This window comes from Chelonia mydas, chromosome 6 (genome assembly GCF_015237465.2).
Source record: "Chelonia mydas isolate rCheMyd1 chromosome 6, rCheMyd1.pri.v2, whole genome shotgun sequence".
In the NCBI taxonomy this organism is placed as follows: Eukaryota; Metazoa; Chordata; order Testudines; family Cheloniidae; genus Chelonia; species Chelonia mydas.
This window is the reverse complement of record NC_051246.2, coordinates 8,547,673-8,562,727: the sequence shown is the minus strand read 5'-3', so window position 1 is coordinate 8,562,727 and position 15,055 is coordinate 8,547,673. Positions and strand designations below refer to the sequence as shown.

At 48.2% G+C, this 15,055-nt stretch overlaps 1 protein-coding gene across 1 annotated transcript in view; it reads right to left on the bottom strand.

Annotated features, from left to right (window-relative positions):
* Positions 1-15,055, bottom strand: part of LOC102932174 — a 48,249-nt gene that overhangs the window by 14,953 nt on the left and 18,241 nt on the right. The window contains exons 5-12 of the mRNA XM_043548985.1: positions 14,083-14,325; positions 12,926-13,174; positions 11,445-11,651; positions 8,875-9,004; positions 8,564-8,790; positions 6,506-6,582; positions 4,428-4,489; positions 667-887 (exon numbers count right to left, since the gene is read on the bottom strand). Coding sequence (XP_043404920.1) covers positions 667-887; positions 4,428-4,489; positions 6,506-6,582; positions 8,564-8,790; positions 8,875-9,004; positions 11,445-11,651; positions 12,926-13,174; positions 14,083-14,325 — 1,416 coding nt within the window. The remainder of the gene's footprint in view (positions 1-666; positions 888-4,427; positions 4,490-6,505; positions 6,583-8,563; positions 8,791-8,874; positions 9,005-11,444; positions 11,652-12,925; positions 13,175-14,082; positions 14,326-15,055) is intronic.

The following is a 15,055-nucleotide window of genomic DNA, read 5'->3' as shown; positions in this document are numbered from 1 at the left end:
TTCCACTGGACTATTTCAACCTACTCTGTTGTGAACAGGCTGCCTAGTGTCACTGCAGATACTTGCTGACATGCACTGGTCCCTGAAGAGGGTAAAGGTCCCTGAACAGGTGTCCACCTCAGTGGGACTCGCCAGGCAGAGCTCACAGTGAGGAACAGGAGGGCTGGAGCCCAGAGGCCCAGTTTTGGAGGCACTGGGGCCCCATGGCCTACCCTTTTGGAAAAGTATGAGCCCTGGGGGTCTGGCACACTGACGGGGTTCCTCTAAGGGACAGTTTACAGGCCAGGGCATAGCACAGACCATATTGGTGACAGTCCATATACACTAACTCCTGGTAAATGGGAGCACAGTACAGTCCATAACAACAGAGCTAAATCGAACCACCTCATCCAATTCTTTGTGAAGTGTCAGACACGGCTTTAGTGCATGATCACGTTGGACCCAGCAATTATAGTAGCTTGTTATCTACCAAGAACCAAAGGACTCAGTCCTTCAGCTCTTTGACTCTTGCCCTAGGTTCTTTTTCCCTCAGGTGCTGGACGTCTTGGATTCAGTCTCTGCTGATACTTATGGTGTTTGTGAGCATTTGCAGCCATGGTTTTGTTACAAGATCACAGAGATCTATGGGTTTATAGAGCTTTTATAGTCATCATTTGTCTGCCATACCTGCGAGGCACATGAAGTGGGGGAGGTGCACAGCTGCCACAGCCCCGGCCGGTTCCGCCCAGATGTTGAACAAAGGGCCGGCGATCATCCACTGCTGCATATCCAGTTCAGTCTGATAACGCCAGGATTCATATTCGTATTGGACAGTCACTGCTGCCCTCACCTCGAACCCCAGTTCAGTTTCAGAGCATCTGAAGGAGCCTGCCTGGTGGAAGCGAACCCTGCACATCAAAGGGAGAGGGAAGAAGAGGGTTAAACAACACTAAATGTAATGTGCCCATCAGTTTTATCATTCCCATGGTGTGATGGGCTGGGAAACAGAGGCACAGAGACTACAGGCCCCGCAGAGTGAGTGGTTGTGCGGGGACAGGATAAAAGGGGCTATTTGCCCTATTTTTTTTTAAAGAAATATTTATTTTGCTATCCAACTGAGGTGCCCCCAGTATGGGTACAGGGCTCATGAACTGTAATGCTCCACACACACTGAATTTTTATTTGAGAGAAAGGTGACTTAAATCACATTGCTGGGTATAGAATGCAGGAGTCCCAACTCCCAGCCCCCCACTATAACCACTAGACCCTAAACCACAGAGCCAGGGACAGAGCGTAGGACTCCCCCTCCAATCCTACCCACTAGACCCTCCTACACTGATTGTCTAAAAGTTAACTTAGAAAAGACACTGATTTTAGCTTCTAACAAGTCCAATGGCAGAATCAGATCTAGACAATGTACAGCTAAACATAAAAAGAAAAGGAGTACTTGTGGCACCTTAGAGACTAACCAATTTATTTGAGCATGAGCTTTCGTGAGCTACAGCTCACTTCATCGGATGCATACTGTGGAAATTGCAGAATATCATTATTATATATACAGACACCATGAAACAATACCTCCTCCCACCCCACTCTCCTGCTGGTAATAGCTTATCTAAAGTGATCATCAAGATGGGCCATTTCCAGCACAAATCCAGGTTTTCTCACTCTCCGCCCCCCCACAGACAAACTCACTCTCTTGCTGGTAATAGCCCATCCAAAGTGACCACTCTCACACAATGTGTATGATAATCAAGGTGGGCCATTTCCTGCAGAAATCCAGGTTCTCTCACCCCCCTCCAAAAAGCACACACACAAACTCACTCTCCTGCTGGTAATAGCCTATCCAAAGTGACCACTCTCCTTACAACATGCATGAAAATCAAGGTGGGCCATTTCCAGCACAAATACAGGTTTTCTCACCCCCCCACCCCCATACACACACAAACTCACTCTCCTGCTGGTAATAGCCTATCCAAAGTGACCACTCTCCTTACAACATGCATGAAAATCAAGGTGGGCCATTTCCAGCACAAATCCAGGTTCTCTCACCCCCCCCCGCCCCAAAAAAAAAAAACAAACAAACAAACAAAAAACCACACACACAAACTCTCTCTCCTGCTGGCAATAGCTCATCCAAACTGACCACTCTCCCCACAATGTGCATGACAATCAAGGTGGGCCACTTCCAGCATAAATCCAAGTTTAACCAGAAGACCGGGGGGGGGGGGGGGGGGGGAGTTGGAAAAAACAAGGGGAAATAGGCTACCTGGCATAATGACTTAGCCACTCCCAGTCTCTATTTAAGCCTAAATTAATAGTATCCAATTTGCAAATGAATTCCAATTCAGCAGTTTCTCGCTGGACTCTGGATTTGAAGTTTTTTTGTTGTAAGATAGCGACCTTCATGTCTCCACAGGATCCATCGTCTACAGCCAAGCTCTGCGATACAACTGCATTTGCTCCAACCCCTCAGACAGAGACAAACACCTACAAGATCTCTATCAAGCATTCTTACAACTACAATATCCACCTGCGGAAGTGAAGAAACAGATTGATAGAGCCAGAAGAGTTCCCAGAAGTCACCTACTACAGGACAGGCCTAACAAAGAAAATAACAGAACGCCGCTAGCCGTCACCTTCAGCCCCCAACTAAAACCCCTCCAACGCATTATTAAGGATCTACAACCTATCCTGAAGGATGACCCAACTCTCTCACAAATCTTGGGAGACAGGCCCGTCCTTGCCTACAGACAGCCCCCCAACCTGAAGCGAATACTCACCAACAACCACATACCACACAACAGAATCACTAACCCAGGAACCTATCCTTGCAACAAAGCCCGTTGCCAACTGTGCCCACACATCTATTCAGGGGACACCATCACAGGGCCTAATAACATCAGCCACACTATCAGAGGCTCGTTCACCTGCACATCTACCAATGTGATATATGCCATCATGTGCCAGCAATGCCCCTCTGCCATGTCCATTGGTCAAACTGGACAGTCTCTACGTAAAAGAATAAATGGACACAAATCAGATGTCAAGAATTATAACATTCATAAGCCAGTCGGAGAACACTTCAATCTCTCTGGTCACGCAATCAGAGACATGAAGGTCGCTATCTTACAACAAAAAAAACTTCAAATCCAGAGTCCAGCGAGAAACTGCTGAATTGGAATTCATTTGCAAATTGGATACTATTAATTTAGGCTTAAATAGAGACTGGGAGTGGCTAAGTCATTATGCCAGGTAGCCTATTTCCCCTTGTTTTTTCCAACCCCCCCCCCCCCCCCCCCGGTCTTCTGGTTAAACTTGGATTTATGCTGGAAGTGGCCCACCTTGATTGTCATGCACATTGTGGGGAGAGTGGTCAGTTTGGATGAGCTATTGCCAGCAGGAGAGTGAGTTTGTGTGTGGGGGGTTTTTTTTGTTTGGTTGGTTTTTTTGGGGGGGGGGGGGTGAGAAAACCTGGATTTGTGCTGGAAATGGCCCACCTTGATTTTCATGCATGTTGTAAGCAGAGTGGTCACTTTGGATAGGCTATTACCAGCAGGAGAGTGAGTTTGTGTGTGTGCTTTTTGGAGGGGGGGTGAGAGAACCTGGATTTCTGCAGGAAATGGCCCACCTTGATTATCATACACATTGTGTGAGAGTGGTCACTTTGGATGGGCTATTACCAGCAAGAGAGTGAGTTTGTCTGTGGGGGGGCGGAGAGTGAGAAAACCTGGATTTGTGCTGGAAATGGCCCATCTTGATGATCACTTTAGATAAGCTATTACCAGCAGGAGAGTGGGGTGGGAGGAGGTATTGTTTCATGGTGTCTGTATATATAATAATGATATTCTGCAATTTCCACAGTATGCATCCGATGAAGTGAGCTGTAGCTCACGAAAGCTCATGCTCAAATAAATTGGTTAGTCTCTAAGGTGCCACAAGTACTCCTTTTCTTTTTGCAAATACAGACTAACACGGCTGTTACTCTGAAACCAGCTAAACATAGTAATGCTTCCATGACCATTTTGACAGTCTTTAGTGTATTATGGGTTTGAAACATCTCCTAAAGTTTTTATAAATCTAAACAGACCCTCCCCCCAGAAAGCATGTGCTTGTAACTTGGGCCAAATTTAGGTGGGTTTTCAAAGGAACAGCAAAAACCCCTTACCAAATTTCAAATCCCTGCTCTAAAGCATGGAGGTGCTAGAGCTTCTCAGGGAAACGGTAAGAATTTTTCAGCATGGGCTAAACAACATTTCCCCCTACTTTTATTTTCAGAAACAACTGAACCATTTAGCTGAAATTTTCCCCCAAAATGTATGCTTCAGTTTAAACTTTGGCAAAATTCTAAGCAACTGAAAACAGGGTCTCATAATGGAGAGTGTCAGGCAACCTTAATTCTAGGTGTCACGATCAGCTCCACTTAAATAATGCCCCCAAGCTCTGACCTGTACGTTTTCTGATTCTCCTCCGGGTCTGGCAAAATCTCTGGTTGTACTTCTGCAAAACCCTAAAACAGAGACACTTGTATTAACTTGACTCCAATAAGGATTTTCAGCTGGATAGTTCTTGTGACAGGAAGAACTTGTTAGCTAGACATGGAGTCCTGTACAAAACCTTCAGCATGCGACCTGCCCATGCTACCAAAACTCTCTTCTAAGCTTGGATCATCTTGCATCTTGATTGCTGTGAGCTCATTCCCTCCAGTCCATTCAAAGAGCTGCTACCAAGTACTGCATTTTCCTGTCTATCAGGGCCAGCATTTGCTATGGGGCACTGGGGGCAGTTGGCCCCCTGACTTTTCATCAGACTATAGGCTTCATTCTGGTTTCCTCCCCCTGTTCTCAATGAGAGGCTGTCATAAATATAAAGGGAAGGGTACACACCTCTAAAATCCCTCCTGGCCAGAGGAAAAATCCTTTCACCTGTGAAGGGTTAAGAAGCTAAAGGTAACCTCGCTGGCACCTGGCCAAAATGACCAATGAGGAGACAAGATACTTTCAAAAGCTGGGAAGAGGGAGAACATCAAAGGGTCTGTGTCCGTCTGGGTGAGGCTTTTACCGGGGACAGAACAGGAATGGAGTCTTAGAACTTAGTAAGTATCTAGCTAGGTATGTGTTAGATTCTGATTTCTTTAAATGGCTGAGAAAATAAGTTGTGCTGAATAGAATGAATATTCCTGCCTGTGTGTCTTTTTGTAACCTAAGGTTTTGCCTAGAGGGATTCTCTATGTTTTGAATTGAATTACCCTGTAAGGTATTTGTCATCCTGATCTTACAGAGGTGATCCTTTTCTTTTTACTGTTTCTTCTATTAAAATGTTTCTTTTCAAGAACTGAATGCTTTTTTCATTGTTCTAAGATCCAAGGGCTTGCGTCTGTGGTCACCTATGCAAATTGGTGAGGATTTTTACCAAACCTTCCCCAGGAAGTGGGGTGCAAGGGTTGGGAGGATTTTGGGGGGGAAAGACGTTTCCAAACAACGTTTTCTCAGGAACCCAGAGAAATGTTTGGTGGTGGCAGTGGAAAACCAAGGGCAAGGGGTAAAATAGTTTGTACCTTGGGGAAGTTTTAACCTAAGCTGGTAAAAGTAAGCTTAGGAGGTTTTCATGCAGGTCCCCACATTTGTACCCTAGAGTTCAAAGTGGGGAAGGAAACTTGACAGAGGCTATGGATTGTCCTTGAGCAAAGACACCCTCTTTTAAGATAGCCACCACCTTCCATTGTTCCCAGTGGGAATGAAGACAAGCTGTCCTTATAGAAGATGGTGACAGCAATCTGCAGTAAGAAGATGTGTCTTTAAAATCAATTAGGTTCAATCTAGAAATATAAACTCTGCTTAACTAATCACAATTGTATTGGTATTGTGTGGCATCACTCCAGGGCACAGTTAAAATTATTTGGGTGCCTTAACTGTGCATTTCCAAATCTTAATATATTTGGCTTTCTTGTAGATATAACCTTAACTCTGAATGCCCTGGGTTTGCAGTGCTTGGCTTTGGAATAGTTACATGTCTGTCTGGGTTTTTTTACCCTTAAGTTACTGACACATACTTAACATTAATTCCATCTTAATGCAGTTTTTGTCTGGGGAATTTTCTGTGGGGTTTCACTGATTGGCAATTTAATAACAATTTCATGTCAGTTCTGTTGAGGATAGACTCCTTCTTGCTCTCTTTTCACTGTATTGACTTTACGGGTTAACAGGAGCAAAAACTCGTTGTTACACCAGTCAGCAGTTCTGGCTTTGAGACACATGGGGACCTGCCCTGTCAAGGAAGAAAGGGCCATTTTTACATAGTCTTGAGGAGAAGCGCAGCTAAGTCATTTGTAACCTCTCAGATTATTCTTCCATTTCCTCATCCCTTGTCCCCAGCATATAAACACAGGCAATGTAGTTTCCTCTGAGTTAAACAATGTCCCATTTGGGGGCATCCACATAGCACAGACACACTGACAGTGTGAGCTAGTGCCCAGACACCACAATGATGGGGACAGAACACACAGAGAACAAACACAATCCCCTACCTTCTCTCTGCGACAGAAGTCACATTTGTCCTTTCCCCAGGAGCCTGAAGTGGCATCTTCACTCCTGCGTCTCACTCCTGCAGAAGGGAATGTATGAAGTCAGGGCAATACATCCTGAAGGCAAGACTGTCCCCAGCTCTGGAGAGATGTGTGGGGGCAGGCCAGGCACAACAGAATCCTTACGCTCTTAGATGCCTAAAAACCGAGGTTAGCACCACCACAATGTTACCCATCACTCCATAGTTACCCCTCCTCTGGTCCTTTCCATTCCACAACTAATCCCTCGCCCGTCTACTTCCCCCTGTCTCCAATGCCAGTTTCTGCTCAGCAAGCTTGTCTCACACTGTCTGATCCTGGGGAACATACACAGAGCATGGGGGATGCGCCGACACCACCACCAACAACCATAATAATGGTCCTGGGTCACTGGAATTGACTTCTGCAATTCAGTTCCTAATCTCCATGTCTGGAAGTCTTATGAGGCCATGAAAAGTATTTAAGAGGTGAGTTAAAGCCCATTTCACCAGCCCAGTCCGTGTAGTAGCATATTATATACACACACACATAGACAGACAGATGGGCAAGGGTGACTAATGTTAAAATAATGGCCAAATCTGTGATGGCATGAGACACTTGAGACCTTTTTTATTTCAGCTCAGATGGAAGCTAATCCCATATTTATCACAAATATAATATTACTCATGGAGGAATTCTGTGCCACTGTGCAGGCACGGAATTCATGACTGCTGCAGAATTTTTATCCACAGAAAGTACATTCTGCTCAAGAAGTTCTGCCTTTCGCCCACCAGAGGTAGCTGTGGTGCCAGAACAGCTGGCTGCATTCCTTAGAGTAGCCTGCCCATGCAGCCAGGTTGGGAAGCAGAGTGTGTGTGGGGGGGTGTCACATACTGGGGTTCAGAAGGGTTAGTGGGGGGAACAGACTGGGGCATGGACTCAGGAGCTAGTGGGGTGACAGCACCGAGACAGGGGCTGAATGGCAGGGGGTCTCCAGGCCACATGGGAACAGGAGGTAGAGAACGCCAGGGCCCCAAGGGGATGGGGGGTGCAGGGATACAAAGGGACAATGGCAGATGTGCCTGACTGAATGGGAGAGGCTCGGGGTCAGCCAGGGTCTGCATGAGGGATGCTCCCCAACTCCTTAACAATCCCCCCCACCCCAAAATGAAACTGTTCCATACTTCTCCCATCCACACCCAACAAGCCTCCAGATTCACTCCCAGGCTCCTTCCCTCTCCCTCAGCTCCTCCTTTACCCCTGACTCTCCCAAGCCTTTGCACTGCTTCTGAGGGGTGTGGGAAATATGTTTCTGTATTGTAGTTTAAATGAATTACTCAAAGTTCTGTATTAATATGCCTAGTAAGGAATCTATTTGTCAAAAAAAATTCTGAAAATTTTGATTCAGAAAAGGTGAAATGTTTTATTTTGGAATTTTCAACTGAAACTAAACATTTGAATGTTCTCGAATCAAAATGTTTGATATTGTTTTGTTGAATTGACCCAAAACACTTTGTTTGGAGTCAGTTCAATGTCAAACTGCATTTCCCTGGGGTGGTGCACCGCTTCATTAAAGCTAGTTATCTAATGTCCTCATTTTCCCCTTTGGGTTGGGATCCCTAAGCAGGCTACATCTGGAATGATGCGGTAGCCATGTGACTCCCATAATGCAGCAAGCTGCAGGATAAGCAGGAAGATGGTGTGGCATCATGGTAGATGTAGCCTGGCCAGGGAGCCCAAACCATAGTATGAATGGGGGCCCGAGCTACCACTAAGGTAATGTGCTATAACCAGGAAATACAGCTTCATGTTGAACTGACTCAAAACATTTTGGGTCAGTTCTACAAACCAAAATATATTGATTCAGGTCCAGCCAAACCAAAATATTTTGTTTCAATTTTCCCAATGGAAAAATCAAAACATATCAGGAAATTCAAAATGTTTCCCATGGAAACTTTTCAACAGAAAATGAAGTTTCTGCAAAATCATAAATAATTCTGATGGAAAATTTCCAATCGGGTCCCATATATAAAGGTTTCTTACTCTTGTGGATTCTCTCATGTTCTGCAAAACTGGAGCTGTCGCTGAAGCTCTTCCCATATTTGGGGCAATCATTGGGCTTCTCTCCTGTGTGGATTCTTTGATGGCAGATGAGGTTTGATTTCACACTGAAGCTCTTCCCACACTCACGACAGTTGTAAGGCTTCAGTCCCAGGTGGAGTCCCTCATGTCGAGCGAGGTTGGAGCTGTAATTGAAGCTCTTCCCACATTTGGAGCATATATAGGGCTTTTCTCCTGTGTGGAATCTCTGATGGCGAGCGAGGCTGGATCTGTCACTGAAGCTCTTCTCACATTCACCACATTTGTAGAGTTTCTCTCTAGTGTGGATTCTCTGATGGCGAGCAAGGTTGGAGCTGTCATTGAATCTTTTCCCACATTTGGGGCAATCATAGGGCTTCTCTCCTGTGTGGATTCTTTGATGGCCTGGCTAGAGACATGGGAGCTCAGCACCATGGGGCCATGATGCTGTTGCCCCCACATAGCTCCCCAATACAGAGGACAATGTGGAGGAAGAGAGAGGAGGGGATAAGGCAGTGGCATCTGTGATGTGCTGTCCTGTCCTCCAGTTTGCCCAGTGCCTTGGCTGCCCTTCCTCTGGAATGTAGCTTGGCCCTTGGAAGGATGAAACAGGGGGTCCCGGTGCTTCACGGGGCCTAGCTAGAGCAAGCAAAAAAGAGCACAACCCCGAGGGCCTAGATCCCCCAATCCTATAGGCCAGTGCGAGTGACTCCTGCTAGGCTCTGTGCGGGACAGTGGGGAACAAGACCTTGCTGTGGGAGGGGGGACACTAGAGGGCACTGTCCCATGGGCCCTACCCTTGGATCCCGACACCTTTGTCATGGATTAACTCAGAGACACTGTTACAAGATACGCGTCCCTGGGGAACTGGGACCAGAACTGGGTAAGACCAACTAGCCTGGGATCCCACCCGCTGCCTGCCACCCCAGATCGGACTCATGGGCCCAACTAGCCCAGTATCTGCTCTCCCCACACAACAACCCAGACCAGAACAATCGGCCACTGGTCAATCAGCGAAAAGGAATGCTACGCCATTGTGTACGCTCTGAAAAAGCTACGCCCATACGTTTGGGGACAACGTTTCCACCTGCAAACCGACCATGCTGCGCTGAAGTGGCTTCATACCGTCAAGGACAATAACAAAAACCTTCTTCAGTGGAGTTTAGCTCTCCAAGATTTTGATTTTGAAATACAACACATTTCAGGAGCTTCTAACAAAGTGGCTGATGCACTCTCCCATGAAAGTTTCCCAGAATCAACTGGTTAAAATCATCCTTGAAATGTGGAAAATATTGTTAGTTTTTATATAATCAGTACTATATGTAGAGGTGCATGTGTCTTATTAATTCTGTTTTCTCCTAGAGCTCCAGGATGAAATCATAGCCAGTGTGGAGCAGGCTGTCCAGCACCGTCTGTGATTTGGGGGGCGTGTCATAAACATACAGCTATGGGTAGCATAAAATCCCTCCTTTACCTGTAATGGGTTAAGAAGCTCAAATACTCTGGTTGGCACCTGACCAAAAGGACCAATAAGGAAAGAAGATACTTTCAAATCTGTGGGGGAAGGTTTTTGTTTGTGCTCTCTTTGTTGTTCTCTCCGGGACAGAGAGGGACCAGGGCAGGAAAAATACATCTTCTAAAGCCATATCTGAAATAAGCAGCTAAGATTACAAATTGTAAGTAATAGCAAGGAAATGCGTTAGGTTATCTTTTATTTTAGCTTGTGAGTTTTCCCTATGCTAAGAGGGAGGTTTATTCCTGTTTTTTGTAACTTTAAAGTTTTGCCGAGAGGGGAATCCTCTTTGTTTTAAATCTTATTACCCTGTAAAATTACCTTCCATCCTGATTTTACAGAGGAGCTGCTTATACTTTTTCTTTATACTAAAGTTCTGTTTTTAAGAACCTGACTGGTTTTTAGTGTCCTACAAACCCCAAGGTCTGGTCTGTGCTCACCTTGTTTACCTATTTGGTTGGTATATTATTCTCAAGCCTCACCAGGAAAGGGGGTGAAGGGGCTTGGGGGGATATTTTGGGGAAACAGGAACTCCAAGTGGTCCTTTTCCTGAATCTTTGTCTAACTCACTTGGTGGTGGCAGCGATACCGTCCAAGGACAAGGAGGAATTTGTGCCTTGGGGAAGTTTTTAACCTAAGCTTGTAGAAATAAGCTCAGGGAGTCTTTCATGTGGGACCCCACATCTGTACCCTAGAGTTCAGAGTGGGGAGGGAACCCTGACACATCCACTTGCTTTAAACCTAGTGCTGAAATGCAGCCACTTCTGGGATGGGACGTGGCAGCTGGCAAACAGCCTCACTGAGACACTGCAGAACAAGGAACTGGGGACAGAGAGTGAAAGCCAATCATGAAGTGACTAAGCTTTCAGGCCGAGCACAACCCTCATTAGTTCTGTGGAACTGCGGTTGCGAATAAAGAGCAAATACGGTGGCCCCATCAGTATAGTGAGGACAGAAGCTGCTGAACAGAGTTTCCTGCTGTCCCTGGACCTTGAGCGCAGCCCCATCTGCTTGCCCTGCGCAGGCTCTTTCCAGCAGAGGACAGGGCTCTGTGCCCTGGAGCTGTGGTGAAGGGCTTGATGGGGTCTCGGGCTCTTTTCAGAGTCACTATGGCCAGTGAAAAGTTAAAGCTACTGGGCGATTTATAGCCCACCTGCAGCTCCTGCCCTGGCACTATCCTGCTGCTTTAAAATCTGCGTGCAGGCCCCTGTACCACAGTGATGGCTGAGGTATAAAAACCCGGAGAGCAGAGCTAGTGATCCTGTCGGGAGGGGCTTGGGGTGCAGCCCTCTGGGAGTGCAGGGGGAAGTTATGGCCCATATTTGATTTTACCCTCTAACTCTTCACTGAGGCTTTTGTTTGCTGCCTTCAGCACCGGGTAGGGTCGGTTCTGGTGCCACGTACCATAGATCGTTATCGGTTCACCTTGCTTCTGCAGTTCATGTTGCAGCTTGACCCTATGAAGCACATCTAGGACTGCGTCAACGGAGGAGGTGCGTTGAATCAGCTGCTCCCGGTGCCGATCCACAAAATGTTCCCCTGAGCAGAGGGACATAAAAACACCCCACTGAAACACGGGGTTTGGGTGCCAGGCTCTTTCAGCTTGTTCCTAGTGTTGTTGAGACAGAGCCCTGAGCTGGGGTTGGGGCAAAGCTGCCCTGCCCCAAGGGGAGCTCCTGGACAATCTGTGCCTCGAGGTGGAGGGGGGGCTGAATTCCTGAATTCCTGGTCAGCCAGGGCCAGGGTGCACAAAAAGGAATCTGGGACAGGAAGTGAAAGTGAATCATGAATCTACTGTTGTGGAACTGCAGTTGGGAATAAAGAGCAAATACAGTGGCCCATTGGTACGGTGAGAGAAGAAGGACCTTTGGCTGCAATGGGCCAATACACATTTCAAAGGGTTTGTCCAGATGGCCAGTCAGTGTGTGGCAAACAGGCATAAACCTACAGCACACTAGCCTGCAACTCTCTAACATAGAGGTTCCCAAAATTTTTAAGATGAACCCCTTTCTGGAGATTCATGTCACATGCATGCCCCCCTTTTTCTAAGGGGAGAGGGGTGCCCTGTACCCACAAGGGGTGTCTGGTACCTGCCAGGGTTGGGTACTCACCATGTGGCAGTTGAGGAAGCCTTCTGCTCCCTGCAGTGGTAGGGTGGCCTTGGATGCCTGGACCCAGATCCCTGCCTGTCCCCCCACCCAGCACTCTGTGCATGGGAAACAAACAGGGCTGAGCTGAAAGGCCAGGTTCAGGAGGGGAGCAGACAGCTGCACCCACTGAGTACTGGCCCCTTGTGGAACAGAGTTCCCTGCTGTCCCCGGCCCTTGAGCGCAGCCCCATCTGCTTGCCCTGCGCAGGCTCTTTCCAGCAGAGGACAGGGCTCTGTGCCCTGGATCTCCAGTGAAGGGCCGGGGTCGGCAAGGGGCTCTGGTGGCAGGACAGTCACTAGTCCTCTGGTGCCACTTTCCACTTGCAGAGTCCCTGGTGGCCTCCCCAGAAGAGAAGGGTAACTGCAGCTGCTACGGCAGGGCCAATGCCTGCCCCTCCCCTGTTGGGTTCTCAGGGTGGCCAGCGCTGGACGAGGAGGCTGCCGGGAGCAGAAATAGGTGCGGTAATGGCAGATGTTGACACTAACCCACAGGCTCGGTGGCCCGCTGAGGTGAGTCAGTGTGGGGCTGGCATCAGCCACCTGGTGTGGCCACTCACCCCCTGAATGTTCCTGCACTCCCTCCCAAGGCGGGGGGGGGGGGGGGGGGAAATGTGCCCCACAGTTTGAAAACTCTGCCCTGAGGAAAGAGATTATAGTTATCTACCTTCAAGCTCAGCAACAAGGGCTCTGTTTGTTATCCACAGCACCTGCTGGAGCTGGTCCTTGTGCTCCCTCCCCCAGCTCAGCACCAGCTCGTACAGCTTCTGCATTTTCTCCACATTGGACCTCCCGGTGCTGATGCTCTGGTATTGCTCAGGGGTTAGCGTGTGCCCCCGAAGTAGCTTCAGGACTCTGTCCACTTCTGGGACTTGCTGGATCAGCTGCTCTCGGTGCCGGTCAACAAAGTGTCCCCCTGGAGAGAGACATTTTGTTAAAATAAATGGCAATTGCTGATTTTAGTGCTCCACAGAGAAGTGGGGGGCATGCGGGGCCATGGCTCCACCTCCTCCCTGCCCCTGAAAACCTCTCCCAGGGTGAATTGTCCCCCAGAGTCACACAGAGAGTGATTCTGTGATTCCCTATCCCTGGGCGGGCCCTTCCCCTCTCTCTGGGACCAAGGGTTCCTTCTCTCCCCTCAACTCCTTCTTCACCACAAGGAATCCAGATCCTGAAAGAGACATGAGCAGGGATGGGGGGAAATGTCACTTACCCAACAAAGAAGGTAGGAGGTCCCAGTTAGAGAGGAGGGGGAAGGTAAATACAACCCCACCACTTACTCTAGACACCACCCACCACTGCCTGATTTAATTCACACCCCGGCTCTCTTTAGTTAAAGAGATTGGATCTGAGGTTTTGGTCTGGACCAAACTTCACCCCCTCCCATATTCTGGAGGGGTTAGAATCTGACTGAATGTTACAAATAGCCCCAACCCACATAACAAGCCAAAGCAACCCCCAGGGGCCCAGTCCCCCAATCAGGAGTGTGTGTGTAGTTCCCATGGATGGGAAGGGGAGCTACCTGCTGAATTGAGCAATGTGCAGCCCAGCTCTGCACTGCGCAACGAGAGCCGGCTCTGTCTGGAATGGACCCCACAGCAACAAATACTGAAATAATCTCAGCCCCGGGGCGAACGCTGCCACAGGCTCACAGCACATTATAGTGTCATGGGGGTGGTGTAATAACCCGTACCCAGCTCTGATGCTGCAGTAATGGGCACAGGATAAACAGCCAGAGACATGATCTAGTGTCGCCCTTGGGATGGGATCAGGGTTCATGATGGGAAGCATGCAGAGCTGATTTCCCTGATGTCATTTATTTACCCTCCAGCTCTTCAACCAGGTCTTTGTTTGTTTCCTTCAGCGCCCAGTAGAGCTTGTCCTTCTGCCCTTTGTCCCATCTCAGCACCAGCTCGTACAGCTTCCTCATCTTCTCCTGACTGGTTTTCTCAGCTCTGATTGTCTGGTATTGCTCATTGTCCAGTGTGAACAGCCGATCCCAAAGGAATCTTCCCCTGCCAGTAGGTGGCGCCAATTCTTGTTGAGGGCAATTGAGATATTGTTGCTCTGAAATGTCATTGAAAATAAATCCTGAACTAATGTTTTTTGGGATCATGTGTTTCTTGGCACAGGGAAATGGGTGGGGTGGTCACCTTCGCCCTCCGCACTTATCCCCCACCTCCACAACTCTGCCTTCTCTGTGGCTGGGGAGGAAACAATTAAAATAGTTTTCCCCATAAAGCACGCCCCCCCTCCTGCAGTGAATCCCCACTTAGTGCCCAACTGGACCAAACCGGTGCTAGCTCTTGGGATGTGGCAGGCAGCATAGATCCTGCAGAGGAGGGGGAAGCCCAGGAACTGTAGCCCTGCCTCCTCCGGATGGGTGGGCACAAAGCAGGGAGGAGACCAAGAGCTCCCCCCCCACACACAAATCACACAGACATGCACACATTTAAAGGGTACTTTGAGGAGTGAGGGACGTCTCCAGTGGATACTTGTTGCTCTGTGTGCCCCCAAAACTCTGTCAGTCCAAATATGACTCCTCTGGTTCCTGGTCCATCCCCACCCTCACCTTTTTTTGGTCGTTTTTGGTGCTGTTTGGCCACAGCCTTAAGCAGGGCTTGGGGTAAAACTGCCCTGGCCCAAGGGGGAGCTCCAAGACGGATCCTGCCTCGAGGAGTTACCATCACTTCCCCAGCTCCTCAGTGCACAGAGGGACATGCTGGGCACACTGTCTGTGTTGAGAGTGAGGTGTGTGTGGCATTTGGTTGAGGAAGGGCAGTAGGAATGTGGGAGG